General features: G+C 48.9%; 1 protein-coding gene across 1 annotated transcript in view; it reads right to left on the reverse strand.

Moving 5' to 3' along the window:
• The window catches only part of LOC129822966 (ankyrin repeat domain-containing protein 33B-like), a 22,476-nt gene extending 7,932 nt beyond the window's left edge, over positions 1-14,544 (reverse strand). The window contains exon 1 of the mRNA XM_055881565.1: positions 13,495-14,544. Within this exon, the coding sequence (XP_055737540.1) occupies positions 13,495-13,917 (423 nt within the window). The 5' untranslated portion in view covers positions 13,918-14,544. The remainder of the gene's footprint in view (positions 1-13,494) is intronic.
• Positions 14,545-15,533: the final 989 nt, after the last annotated feature.

Below are 15,533 nucleotides of genomic sequence, written 5' to 3' on the forward strand. Positions count from 1 at the left end.
TGTGGTGTATAATCAGGAATTCCTGGAAAAACTCAAAGTGGATGTGTGTGAAAAATGGCCTTTTCACATACTGTACCTCACCATCAAAATAGCTGTGCTGAAGTTTTTCATTTATTAAATGTAGAGTAAAAGTGCAGGCTTGTTGTTAAACCATTATTCTTAAGGCTAGATAAACTTGTTTCTCCTCCCTAGAGGTTGACCCCAGCCCTAGAACTATGTTCTGTAGTGGATTGAGGTTGACCCCAGCCCTAGAACTATGTTCTGTAGTGGATTGAGGTTGACCCCAGCCCTAGAACTATGTTCTGTAGTGGATTGAGGTTGAGCCCAGCCCTAGAACTATGTTCTGTAGTGGATTGAGGTTGACCCCAGCCCTAGAACTATGTTCTGTAGTGGATTGAGGTTGACCCCAGCCCTTGAACTATGTTCTGTAGTGGATTGAGGTTGACCCCAGCCCTAGAACTATGTTCTGTAGTGGATTGAGGTTGACCCCAGCCCTAGAACTATGTTCTGTAGTGGATTGAGGTTGACCCCAGCCCTTGAACTATGTTCTGTAGTGGATTGAGGTTGACCCCAGCCCTAGCACTATGTTCTGTAGTGGATTGAGGTTTATCCCAGCCCTAGAACTAGGTTCTGTAGTGGATTGAGGTTGACCCCAGCCCAAGCACTATGTTCTGTATAACTGCTTCAAAACGATCTGAATTTTTCAATTTCTCCAGTTTCAAATACAATATATATAAAAATACATGTATTTGCACTTGAAACTGTTATGAATTAAAATAATTAAATGTTTATGTGAAAAAGTTCCATTCATGTGTATGATGTCATTATATGAAATGCGTAGAATTCAAGGTTGTTGAATGTTTAACATTCTGTAAGATTTGGCTATACCTGTTAGCAACAGCCCACATCCTTCATCCACAGAACAAATTTAACATCTAAATTGACTATTTTCAAAGATATGTGTTGATTAAAAGACAGCATTCTGGACATGTTTTGCCTAGATCAATGTCTGCATCCGAACCCTGTCGTGGAAACATGAAGTCTATTCCCTATGGTAAACCCTAATTGTTATACAAGTGACATGTTGTAGCTATTTTTAGGAGGAATAACATCTATTTGACGAGCTGCGATTGAAACTAAATGCCTAATAATACATTTCCTAGAACACAAAAGGACTTGTGGGCATAAGACCAAGACAGCAGGTTTATTAATAGGTGAAGGTCCTTAAGGTCAATAGGGTCACAGTGAAACTACTCCGCTCTCAGCCCCACAGGTACACACACAATCCCAGGACGCTGAGAGAGAGAGAGAGAGAGAGAGAGAGAGAGAGAGAGAGAGAGAGAGAGAGAGAGAGAGAGAGAGAGAGAGAGAGAGAGAGAGAGAGAGAGAGAGAGAGAGAGAGAGAGAGAGAGAGAGAGAGAGAGGGAGAGGGAGAGGGAGAGGGAGAGGGAGAGAGAGGGGGAGAGAGAGAGAGGGGGAGAGAGAGAGAGAGAGAGAGAGAGAGAGAGAGAGAGAGAGAGAGAGCGAGAGGGAGAGCGAGAGAGAGATCTGGGAATATAGAAAGACAGGAATAGAAAGGCTTAGCCACAGAGAGAGAGAGCGAGAGAGTGATATATATACACTGCTCAAAAAAATAAAGGGAACACTTAAACAACACAATGTAACTCCAAGTCAATCACACTTCTGTGAAATCAAACTGCCCACTTAGGAAGCAACCTCCGCCCTTGTGGCCTGCTGGAGGTCATTTTGCAGGGCTCTGGCAGTGCACCTCCTTGCACAAAGGCGGAGGTAGCGGTCCTGCTGCTGGGTTGTTTCCCTCCTACGGCCTCCTCCACGTCTCCTGATGTACTGGCCTGTCTCCTGGTAGCGCCTCCATGCTCTGGACACTACGCTGACAGACACAGCAAACCTTCTTGCCACAGCTCGCATTGATGTGCCATCCTGGATGAACTGCACTACCTGAGCCACTTGTGTGGGTTGTAGACTCCGTCTCATGCTACCACTAGAGTGAGAGCACCGCCAGCATTCAAAAGTGACCAAAACATCAGCCAGGAAGCATAGGAACTGAGAAGTGGTCTGTGGTCACCACCTGCAGAATCACTCCTTTTTTGGGGGTGTCTTGCTAATTGCCTATAATTTCCACCTTTTGTCTATTCCATTTGCACAACAGCATGTGAAATTTATTGTCAATCAGTGTTGCTTCCTAAGTGGACAGTTTGATTACACAGAAGTGTGATTGACTTGGAGTTACATTGTGTTGTTTAAGTGTTCCCTTTATTTTTTTGAGCAGTGTATATCTCTGGGAATATAGAAAGACAGGGCTAAGCCTTTCTATTCCTATCAGCCACACAGAGAGAGAGACAGAGCGAGAGAGAGACAGAGAGAGATACCTCACAGAGCCCCAGGATAGCAACACAATTAGACCCAACCAAATCATGAGAAAACAAAAAGATAATTACTTCACACATTGGAAAGAATTAACAAACAAACTGAGCAAACTAGAATGTTATTTGGCCCTAAACAGAGAGTACACATTGGCAGATTACCTGACCACTGTGACTGACCCAAACTTAAGGAAAGCTTTGACTATGTACAGACTCAGTGAGCCTAGCCTTGCTATTGAGAAAGGCCGCCGTAGGCAGACCTGGCTCTGAAGAGAAGACACACTGAACACAAAATGAGGTGGAAACTGAGCTGCACTTCCTAACCTCCTGCCCAATGTATGACCATTTTAGAGACACATATTTCCCTCACATTACACAGATCCACAAAGAACTTGAAAACAAACCCGATTTTGATAAACTCCCATATCTACTGGGTGAAATACCAGCAGGAGAGAGAGAGCGGGAGAGAGAGAGCAGGAGAGAGAGAGAGAGCAGGAGAGAGAGAGCAGGAGAGAGAGAGAGAGCGGGAGAGAGAGAGAGAGCAGGAGAGAGAGAGAGAGCAGGAGAGAGAGAGCAGGAGAGAGAGAGAGAGCAGGAGAGAGAGAGAGTAGGAGAGAGAGAGTGGGAGCAGGAGAGGTAGAGACAGAGAGAGACAGAGAGAGATAGAGTGAGAGAGAGAGCAGGAGAGAGAGAGAGAGCAGGAGAGAGAGAGAGCAGGAGAGAGAGAGCGGGAGAGAGAGAGCAGGAGAGAGAGAGAACAGGAGAGAGAGAGAGCAGGAGAGAGAGAGAGTAGGAGCAGGAGAGAGAGACATCCACAGATCACAGAGAGTGGTGTGTTTATGTTGAACAATTTCTAAAAAAATTAATTAAGCTCATGAAAGAATGCTTGTGTTATGTTGACTGTAAATAAACAGCATTGTTCTGTTGTCCCTCCAGTTAATATGTAGGCTGAACATCCTCTCTAGAGTCAGAGGTTATCTCTTTCATCAGGGTTGTGTCCAGTCCAGAGGGTGACCTTTAACCCCCTAGACAGGATGTTGACTATGTCCGTGTGCAGTTACTGTATGGTACCATATTACTATACCATGTGCAGCCTGTTTATTGTGCTTTGTCTTTAGCTGGCCAGATCCATGTTTTAAATGTCACAACTTCTAAACTACAGCAATAGCAAACAGAATTATATGTGTGTAACTCATTTCTTTAATATTTCAACAGTTTTAACCCATTAAACATGTGTTTTTTGGTGTGTAAATTAGAGCCAGATAGTAGTTGATTGCGTCACGCTGGCCTCGATGACACCAGAGGACATTAGATAGGACATGCCTCACCCGGACAGACACAAACCCAAAACAGAGCTTTGTTGACAGTTTGACAGAGAGCTAAGGTTGTCATTCCTGATACAGCAGATAATTTCATGGATGAAAACATTGCCCCTTACTTCTATGGCTAAGCAAACTGAAAACATATCTCAAACCCTAACCTTTAATTCCTCTTTAGCTTTGGCACAACCATTGTGATACAACTGAGAGATTTTCTGCACACAAAAAAATAACACAAGCATCGTGTAGATATTTATGCAGACATTCTCTCCATTGTATCACAGAAGCATCAGAACCATTTTACAACCTAAGTTTGACAGAGACATGAAGCCTAGCATGTGTGTTTTACAGAACACGAGGCAGGAGACAGGACTGTGTCCCAGTGTAATGAACAGCAGACAGGAGACAGGACTGTGTCCCAGTGTAATGAACAGCAGACAGGAGACAGGACTGTGTCCCAGTGTAATGAACAGCAGACAGGAGACAGGACTGTGTCCCAGTGTAATGAACACGAGGCAGGAGACAGGACTGTGTCCCAGTGTAATGAACAGCAGACAGGAGACAGGACTGTGTCCCAGTGTAATGAACACGAGGCAGGAGACAGGACTGTGTCCCAGTGTAATGAACAGCAGACAGGAGACAGGACTGTGTCCCAGTCTAATGAACAGCAGACAGGAGACAGGACTGTGTCCCAGTGTAATGAACAGCAGACAGGAGACAGGACTGTGTCCCAGTGTAATGAACACGAGGCAGGAGACAGGACTGTGTCCCAGTGTAATGAACAGCAGACAGGAGACAGGACTGTGTCCCAGTGTAATGAACACGAGGCAGGAGACAGGACTGTGTCCCAGTGTAATGAACAGCAGACAGGAGACAGGACTGTGTCCCAGTGTAATGAACAGCAGACAGGACTGTGTCCCAGTGTAATGAACAGCAGACAGGAGACAGGACTGTGTCCCAGTGTAATGAACAGCAGACAGGAGACAGGACTGTGTCCCAGTGTAATGAACAGCAGGCAGGAGACAGGACTGTGTCCCAGTGTAATGAACAGCAGACAGGAGACAGGACTGTGTCCCAGTGTAATGAACAGCAGACAGGAGACAGGACTGTGTCCCAGTGTAATGAACAGCAGACAGGACTGTGTCCCAGTGTAATGAACAGCAGACAGGAGACAGGACTGTGTCCCAGTGTAATGAACAGCAGACAGGAGACAGGACTGTGTCCCAGTGTAATGAACAGCAGACAGGAGACAGGACTGTGTCCCAGTGTAATGAACAGCAGACAGGACTGTGTCCCAGTGTAATGAACAGCAGACAGGAGACAGGACTGTGTCCCAGTGTAATGAACAGGAGACAGGAGACAGGACTGTGTCCCAGTGTAATGAACACGAGGCAGGAGACAGGACTGTGTCCCAGTGTAATGAACAGCAGACAGGAGACAGGACTGTGTCCCAGTGTAATGAACAGGAGACAGGAGACAGGACTGTGTCCCAGTGTAATGAACAGGAGACAGGAGACAGGACTGTGTCCCAGTGTAATGAACAGGAGACAGGAGACAGGACTGTGTCCCAGTGTAATGAACAGCAGACAGGAGACAGGACTGTGTCCCAGTGTAATGAACAGCAGACAGGAGACAGGACTGTGTCCCAGTGTAATGAACAGCAGACAGGAGACAGGACTGTGTCCCAGTGTAATGAACAGCAGACAGGAGACAGGACTGTGTCCCAGTGTAATGAACAGCAGACAGGAGACAGGACTGTGTCCCAGTGTAATGAACAGCAGACAGGAGACAGGACTGTGTCCCAGTGTAATGAACAGCAGACAGGAGACAGGACTGTGTCCCAGTGTAATGAACAGCAGACAGGAGACAGGACTGTGTCCCAGTGTAATGAACAGGAGACAGGAGACAGGACTGTGTCCCAGTGTAATAAACAGGAGACAGGAGACAGGACTGTGTCCCAGTGTAATGAACAGCAGACAGGAGACAGGACTGTGTCCCAGTGTAATGAACAGCAGACAGGAGACAGGACTGTGTCCCAGTGTAATGAACAGCAGACAGGAGACAGGACTGTGTCCCAGTGTAATGAACAGCAGACAGGAGACAGGACTGTGTCCCAGTGTAATGAACAGCAGACAGGAGACAGGACTGTGTCCCAGTGTAATGAACAGCAGACAGGAGACAGGACTGTGTCCCAGTGTAATGAACAGCAGACAGGAGACAGGACTGTGTCCCAGTGTAATGAACAGCAGACAGGAGACAGGACTGTGTCCCAGTGTAATGAACATCAGACAGGACTGTGTCCCAGTGTAATGAACAGGAGACAGGAGACAGGACTGTGTCCCAGTGTAATGAACAGCAGACAGGAGACAGGACTGTGTCCCAGTGTAATGAACAGCAGACAGGAGACAGGACTGTGTCCCAGTGTAATGAACAGCAGACAGGAGACAGGACTGTGTCCCAGTGTAATGAACAGCAGACAGGAGACAGGACTGTGTCCCAGTGTAATGAACAGCAGACAGGAGACAGGACTGTGTCCCAGTGTAATGAACAGCAGACAGGAGACAGGACTGTGTCCCAGTGTAATGAACAGCAGACAGGAGACAGGACTGTGTCCCAGTGTAATGAACAGCAGACAGGAGACAGGACTGTGTCCCAGTGTAATGAACAGGAGACAGGAGACAGGACTGTGTCCCAGTGTAATGAACAGCAGGCAGGAGACAGGACTGTGTCCCAGTGTAATGAACAGCAGACAGGAGACAGGACTGTGTCCCAGTGTAATGAACAGCAGACAGGAGACAGGACTGTGTCCCAGTGTAATGAACACGAGGCAGGAGACAGGACTGTGTCCCAGTGTAATGAACAGCAGACAGGAGACAGGACTGTGTCCCAGTGTAATGAACAGCAGACAGGACTGTGTCCCAGTGTAATGAACAGCAGACAGGAGACAGGACTGTGTCCCAGTGTAATGAACAGCAGACAGGACTGTGTCCCAGTGTAATGAACAGCAGACAGGAGACAGGACTGTGTCCCAGTGTAATGAACAGCAGACAGGAGACAGGACTGTGTCCCAGTGTAATGAACAGGAGACAGGAGACAGGACTGTGTCCCAGTGTAATGAACAGCAGACAGGAGACAGGACTGTGTCCCAGTGTAATGAACAGCAGGAAGGAGACAGGACTGTGTCCCAGTGTAATGAACAGCAGACAGGAGACAGGACTGTGTCCCAGTGTAATGAACAGCAGACAGGAGACAGGACTGTGTCCCAGTGTAATGAACAGCAGACAGGAGACAGGACTGTGTCCCAGTGTAATGAACAGCAGACAGGAGACAGGACTGTGTCCCAGTGTAATGAACAGCAGACAGGAGACAGGACTGTGTCCCAGTGTAATGAACAGGAGACAGGACTGTGTCCCAGTGTAATGAACAGGAGACAGGAGACAGGACTGTGTCCCAGTGTAATGAACAGCAGACAGGAGACAGGACTGTGTCCCAGTGTAATGAACAGCAGACAGGAGACAGGACTGTGTCCCAGTGTAATGAACAGCAGACAGGAGACAGGACTGTGTCCCAGTGTAATGAACAGCAGACAGGAGACAGGACTGTGTCCCAGTGTAATGAACAGCAGACAGGAGACAGGACTGTGTCCCAGTGTAATGAACAGCAGACAGGAGACAGGACTGTGTCCCAGTGTAATGAACAGCAGACAGGAGACAGGACTGTGTCCCAGTGTAATGAACAGCAGACAGGAGACAGGACTGTGTCCCAGTGTAATGAGATTTATCATAAACTCTTAAAACGAAGAATGTCTTTCTCCCTCCATCTCTCTCTCTCTCTCCCAACTGAGGATATCCACACACATTTCTCTCCTCCTATTATGCTCATAATTATAAGAATTCCTCGACATGCAGCGTTGATGAGGAATGCAGGCACAACGCCACCAACACACACTGAGAGCGTTGATGAGGAAGGCTGCAGCATGGGGGCAGATGAGTAGCAGTCCCAAGGCCAGGCAGTGAGAGACAGCCTGTCGGCATCATGGCGTTACAATTCTGATTATGTCATTCACACTCTTCCTCCCTCAGGCCCTGTGACCTCATCATTGATTACACACAGAGAGAGGACTGCATGACCACTTCACTGTACAATCTGATAAAGGCTGATCCCGCGCACTGCCAGAACGAGTGAGTGAGTGTGTGTGCATATGTTTATTTCACAGTGAGAACTAAACAACATACAGAGGCACGAATACTCAAAGGCGAGTTGGTCTTTAGTGGCTGAGTGTCTATCAATTCAAAGGAAGGGTCCAACTGGTGGTTTCCAGCCAGTTCCTCATAGGTCTCTGTGTTGTTGGAAAACATAGTGGTGTGTATCTGGTGAGTCATACTGACACTGAAAACACCATGTGTCATAATAATAATGCAAAACCACTTGGGGACCATTATGTATACTGTCACGCCCTGGCCATAGAGAGGCTTTTATTCTCTATTTTGGTTAGGCCAGGGTGTGACTAGGGTGGGCATTCTAGTTTCTTTATTTCTATGTTTTCTGTTTCTATGTTTTGGCCGGGTATGGTTCTCAGTCAGGGACAGCTGTCTATCGTTGTCTCTGATTGGGAATCATACTTAGGCAGCCTGTTTTGCCACCTTAGTTGTGGGTAGTTGTCTGTGTTAGTGGCCTGTATAGCCCTAGTCAGCTTCACGTTAGTTTCTGTTGTTTCTTGTTTTTTTGGCAACATTCATAATAAAGAGAAATGTATGCTCACCACGCTGCACCTTGGTCCGGTCATTTTCACCCTTTCGACGAGCGTGACAGAACTACCCACCACAAACGGACCAAGCTGTGTGGTAAGGAGGACTGGACATGGGAGGACATTCTGAATGGGAAAGGATCCTGGACGTGGGAGGGGATCCTGGCGGGAAAGGATCGCCTGCCGTGGGAGCAGGTGGAAGCAGCGAGGAAGGCGGAGGCAGCGAGTAAAAGGGCCCAGGATTACACAGGGTCACGGCTGGCACGAAAGACCGGGAGGCCACTCCCCCAAAAATGTTTGGGGGGGCACACGAGGAGATTGGCTGAGTCAGGTTGGAGACCTGAGCCAACTCCTCGTGCTTACCGTAGGGAGTGTGGTACTGGTCAGGCACCGTGTTATGCGGTGGAGCGCACGGTGTCTCCAGTGCGCGTTCACAGCCCGGACCGCTACATTCCAGCTCCCCACATCGGCCGGGCTAGAGTGGGCATCCAGCCAGGACGGATGGTGCCGGATCAGCGCATCTGGCCGCCAGTGCGTCTCTACAGCCCAGGATTTCCTGCGCCGGCTCTGCGCACTGTGTCTCCGGTGCGTCTGCACAGCCCAGTGCGTCCTGTGCCAGCCCCCCTGCCTTTGCCAGGCGAAGGTAACCATCCAGCCAGGACGCGTTGTGCAGGCTCTACGCTCGAGACCTCCAGTGCGCCTCCACGGCCCAGTGTATCTGGTGCCTGCTCCAAGAACCAGGCCTCCAGTATGTCTCCCCAGCCTGGTGAGTCCTGTGCCTGCTCCCAGAACCAGGCCTCCTGTATGTCTCCCCAGCCTGGTAAGCCCTGTGGCTGCTCCACGCACCAGGCTGTCCATACGTCTCCTCACTCCAGTGATGATACATGGCACGAAGCCTCCAGTGATGATCCATGGCACGAAGCCTCCAGTGATGATCCATGGCACAAAGCCTCCAGTGATGATCCATGGCACGAAGCCTCCAGTGATGATCCATGGCACGAAGCCTCCAGTGATGATCCATGGCACAAACCCTCCAGTGATGATCCATGGCACGAAGCCTCCAGTGATGATCCATGGCACGAAGCCTCCAGTGATGATCCATGGCACGAAGCCTCCAGTGATGATCCATGGCACGAAGCCTCCAGTGATGATCCATGGCACGAAGCCTCCAGTGATGATCCATGGCACGAAGCCTCCAGTGATGATCCATGGCACGAAGCCTCCAGTGATGATCCATGGCACGAAGCCTCCAGTGATGATCCATGGCACGAATCCTCCAGTGTTGACCCATGGCACGAAGCCTCCAGTGAGGACCCATGGCACGAAGCCTCCAGTGATGATTTATGGCACGAAGCCTCCAGTGATGATCCATGGCACGAAGCCTCCAGTGATGATCCATGGCACGAAGCCTCCAGTGGTGATCCATGACACGAAGCCTCCAGTGAGGATTCATGGCACGAAGCCTCCAGTGATGGTCCATGGCCCGGAGCCTGCAATGAGGATCCATGGCACGAAGCCTCCAGTATTGATCTGCGGTCCGGAGCCTGCAGCGACGGTCGCCAGTCCGGAGCCTCCAGCGACGGTCTCCAGTCCGGAGCCTCCAACGACGGTCTCCAGTCCGGAGCCTCCACCGACGGCCTCCAGTCCGGAGCCTCCAGCGACGGTCCCCAGTCCGGAGCCTCCAGCGACGGTCCCCAGTCCGGGGCCTGCAGCGAGGGTCCCCAGTCCGGGGCCTGCAACGAGGGTTCCCAGTCCGGGGCCTGCAGCGAGGGTCCCCAGTCCAGAGGCGCCACCAAAGTGGGGGGAGCCAGAGGTGGAGCGGGGTCTGCGTCCCGCACCGGAGACGCCACCGAAGTAGATGACCACCCTGACCCTCCCCTATAGAGTCAGGTTTTGCGGCCGGAGTCCGCACCTTTGGGGGGGGGTACTGTGGGCGGGCATTCTAGTTTCTTTATTTCTATGTTTTCTGTTTCTATGTTTTGGCCGGGTATGGTTCTCAATCAGGGACAGCTGTCTATCGTTGTCTCTGATTGGGAATCATACTTAGGCAGCCTGTTTTGCCACCCTAGTTGTGGGTAGTTGTCTGTGTTAGTGGCCTGTATAGCCCTAGTCAGCTTCACGTTAGTTTCTGTTGTTTCTTGTTTTGTTGGCGACATTCATAATAAAGAGAAATGTACGCTCACCACGCTGCACCTTGGTCCGGTCATTTCCACCCTTTCGACGAGTGTAACATATACACTAGATGGCTAATAAGGGATGCTGTGTTGACGCCACGATGCCTCCATCTTGGCACTCCCTCACCAGTGTAAAGAAAATGTTGGATTATAATTTTTTGAGATTACTAATGATACCGTCCCCACTACAGCAACAACAAAAAAAATTAAATACATGTAATCTTGCCCTTGAAACATTTAATTGAAATAGTGTAGAATTCCAATCATTTCTATGGAGGACTGCTCCTACTGGGGAGTGCCAATATGGCTGAACAGTGGCTTCAAAACCTCTCAATGGCCAATACATAGCATCAGCAATCCAGGGTTTATATATATCATTGATACACAGCCACACCCAACTGACAGCATTTATTACCTGCTTGGTATTCCAGGTATCTTTGCATTGTCAAATCAAACATACATTATTACTATGACATTTATAAAGCAGTTATTGACTTGTAATGGACAGCCTGTAGGCCTAAATGAGAACGCTCTTCTCATGAGTCTCTGTAAAATACTGTCTTAAAACAGTACAGGCCCTTTAATTGACAGTGGGGAGATTCATATCAGAAAGTCAGTAAGTGTCATGTCCTGACCATAGAGAGCATTTCTTTTCTATGGCAGTGTAGGTCAGGGTGTGACTAGGGGTTGTTCTAGTTTATATTTCTATGTGGGGTTCTAGGTCGGCGACGCTGAGGGGTGAGTCAGAGACCGAGGAGGAATATTGGGACAGATTGAGCGAGGAGTGGTTGGCAAAAGTTGAGGGGAGTGAACCAGAGATTGTCAGTGAGTTGAGGGAGAATGTGGAGAGAGAAATGAGAGAGTTATTGAATTGGTGGAGGATGCACAACATTTGCCCTAAGGAGCGTGTTAATGATGTAAAGCCACCTGAGTCACCTCTCCGTACTCATCCTGAGAAGTGAGTTAAAGTTCCGGTACAAGTGATGCCGGCTATACGCCCCAGGTCTCCAGTACGCCTTCACAGCCCAGTACGTCCTGTGCCAACTCCTCGTACTCACCGTGTGAGGTGTGCCATCGAACCGGTACCATTGGTGCCGGCTATACGCACCAGGTCTCCAGTACGTCTCCACAGCCAGGTACGTCCTGTGCCTGCTCCTCGCACTCTCCCTCAAGTGCGCTTTCCCAGTCAGGTGCGTCCTGTTCCTCCTCCCCGCACTCGCCCTGAAGTGCGTGTCACCAGTCCGGTGCCACCTATACCGTCCAAGGCCGGAGTCTTCCTCTGCGCAGGTGCCCAGTCCAGGCACGGCATCCGGTCCCGCTCCATGGCAGGAGCCTTCCCCGGCGCCGATGCCCAGTCCAGGCACGGTGTCCAGTCCAGCTCCATGGCTGGAGCCTTCACCTGCGCCAATGCCCAGTCTAAGCACGGCGTCCAGTCCAGCTCCAAGGCCAGAGTCTTCTTTGGCGTTGGTGCCCAGTCCAGGCACAGCGCCCAGTCCCGCTCCTTGGCAGGAGTCTTCATCTGCACCGAGGTCCAGTCCAGGCACAGTGTTCAGCCTGGATCCCTGGCTGGATCCGTGGGATGAGCGGGTTCTTCGGCCTGCACCAGAGCCGCCACCAAAGATGGTTGATCCGAGAGCTGAGCGGGTACTTTGTCCCACACCAGAGCCGCCCCCGATGCTGGCGGATGAGCGGGTACTTCGCCCCGCATCAGAGCTGCCACCGACACTAGATACCCCCCCCTAACCCTCCCTTTTGTTTCAGGTTTTGCGGTCGGAGTCCGCACCTTTGGGGAGGGGGGGTACTGTCACGTCCTGACCATAGAGAGCATTTATTTTCTATGGTAGAGTAGGTCAGGGTGTGACTAGGGGTTGTTCTAGTTTATATTTTCTATGTGGGGTTCTAGGTTTATTTTCTATGTTGATGATTTGTGTGATTCCCAATCTCTAATTGGGGATCATACTTAAGTAGCATTCTTTCCACCTGTGGGTGATGGGATATTGTTTATGTTTAGTTGCCTGTTAGCACTGCATTGCCATCACGGTTCGTTTATTCTTTATTGTTTTGGTTTTTTCTAAGTTTCACTTTCTCTAAATAAATATGTGGAACTCTACGGCTGCGCCTTGGTCCGACATTCATTATTACGAACAACATGACAGTAAGCAAACCTATATTACACTGATTCTCTCACAGGTACCCTGAATCCATCCACAAACAGTAAAACACAGACAGACACATAAAGACACACACACACACAGTGCTGGTTGTTCTGCTGACTGTGAGAGACTCAGTCATAATTACAGCAACGGGAAAACACTATCAGAACTTCAGGCCCCTCTCTCAAGACCCATACATCCTGGGCAGACACGTGAAACGAATATGAGATGTGGTTCTGGTTCTGATTCTACTGTCAAACAACCTACTTTAGCAACTCAGCTCAGCTTGGTTGGGAAGAATAGGCTTAACTCTGGGATATAATGTTAATCATACCTCTCAAAGTTGAAATATCTGCTACAATGGCCAAGTTATATGAAGCATCTGATTACTGTTGTCGTGGCTGACATGTTCTTAAAAACTTTAAAAAAAATATTTGTCTAACCCCTCGACACACTGATATACATGAGCGAACTGTTGACGTACTTCAACAAATATACAACAGTTGATCACTTTGGATATGCACTTTAACCATGCGTAATTACGCACAGGTGAGTTCACACCGCACGCACCATTGTGTACAAGGCAGTGCCAAACGACCTAATCTCCAAACCCCAGACAGAAAGAGAAGCCACTGGATAGAAATGCATTAGAACAGAACACTTTCCGAGAAAAAAATATTTGACACAAAACATATGGGCACATTTAACCCGGCTTACCCTGTTGTTTTTATCCGTCTCCTTCACCTCCTCTACCCCCACACCTTGTCGGATCATGAGTCGGACTATCGTGGCGTTGTTGGTGCAGCACGCCTGGAAGAACGTCAGCGGCTCGGGACTCTGTGGAGAGGGGGTCCGCTCCTTGTCCGCGAACACATCGTCCGGTGGGTAAAACGAGTCGTCCGAAGCGATACTTTTACTGTCCGGAAATAACGAGCAATCACCGTATTCCTCGTACTCATCCCCCTCTGACTCGCAGGACCCGAGGTATGAGTCATCGTCTGATAAGGACGGTGATTCCTCGGTAATGGTCGGATGGACCTGGGTGATGCCGCTGGCGCCTTTGGGGTTCTGCTGCTGCTGTTTGACTCGGGCCGTAGTAGAGGAGCCACCTCCGTCTCTCTCATCCGTGATCAGCACCATCTAACCCCCTAGGTGGTTGTTCTCCTCAGGGGGGAAGAACGGGTGGATGTCGGGCGAAGAACACTTGGACGTTTTTTCCAACATCAATGCGGAGTATGAGTTGAACTTTGCAAAGAGCCTGGAAATGGAATGACAGTGAAGGTTTGGCAACTCGTTGTGATGTGATCTAACAGGCAAACTGCTGATCCTACTCGGTTGAGGAATATTCCCCAGATAATAGTCCAACTCCAGCATCCCACGTTCCGTGAGAAATTAACATGAAATCATATCGCTGCGCTGTCCCTGGAATACCAACCTAAACTACACTGGGTTGTAGCCTTCACCGAAGTCAAAAGTTGATTGTTTTTGTTCATTTTATAAAACGCAGAAAGTTTTTCCATCACGTCTGGAGTAGTGAGAAAATGAAATGCCCCTGATTTAAAGTGCAATTCAACAGTCAAAATCCCCCTTTGCCGACACGAAGTAAACCGAGAGTTACGACAACTCTTGTTATGTCGTCATCAGTACGAAAAAAAATATGTTCCTCATTAGGACAGAAAACAATAGATACGCAGTACCCAAAGTAAAAGAGCCACACTCACCCAGCTAACGCGTAGAGTAGAAAAACAGGCGCTCGATAAACTGTAGTCCCATAATCCGATTAGTTTCGTAGCCAACTGCCCCCCTCTACATCGCTCTCCCCTCCTTCCCTCCCTCATTTCGTTTTCATTTGAGCAGATTAATTCCGCTCTGTCTGAAATGTTGACAACAGGAATACTTTGAGATGATCATTTTAGCTAAATGGGGGCAACCCCATTGCAACCCTTTCATGAGACATTGGTCATTGTTAGAATGATTCATACTGCAAAAGAAAAAACAAAACGTCTGTGCAGTCATTCTTTCAGTTTCAAATTTACAGAAAAAACAAATGTTCTGTTTCTTGGATGATGTGAGATCTGTCAGGAAATCCCCCTACATTACCCTAGTTCTCACTGTGAATGACTCACACTCAGTAAAACAGTTACAACAGTTCAGATATCCATCCTTGATTCAACCATGCAGCCACTTTTCACACTTGTAGAACAAGCCAAGTTAAAGTAGGCCTAAACGGACTATTGATTCACTGACCAATCCATGTTTAATATGGTCCCATCATCTCATGATGCCAATCCAAGACAGTGGTATTGTGCTTTTTAAATGGCCTGTGGATCTGTGTGTCTGCTTGCTAGAGGGACTCTCCTCTCTCGGTGTATCTGACCCTAATCTGTCCCTGGCCCGGCCCCAGCTGTCCTAGCCGCCCGAGGCCTATGCAGCCTCTAAGTCAGTCTGCAGTGTATCAGCCCATTGCTAATCAGATCCAACAGGAGTGAATGACAAGGCTGTTTAGTGTTCAGCAGGCCTGTTTTCTCCTGGTCTTCATGATGTAGTCAAAGGCCTGATGCAGACACACATCCAGTGGCCCTGGCTGGTTTGTCTGTGTGCGCGACAGAGACAATAAATAAGAACCTGCCTGGTTCCTGCCATATAACTTCATATGTGGCAATTAATCTATCCCTCTGTGATTCTGACCCAACTGATCTCATCTTGACTTGTGAGCCGCACCTGGAATCCCCAGACAGACAATCAGAGTAGAACCC

The sequence above is a fragment of the Salvelinus fontinalis genome, chromosome 25 (assembly GCF_029448725.1).
Source record: "Salvelinus fontinalis isolate EN_2023a chromosome 25, ASM2944872v1, whole genome shotgun sequence".
In the NCBI taxonomy this organism is placed as follows: Eukaryota; Metazoa; Chordata; class Actinopteri; order Salmoniformes; family Salmonidae; genus Salvelinus; species Salvelinus fontinalis.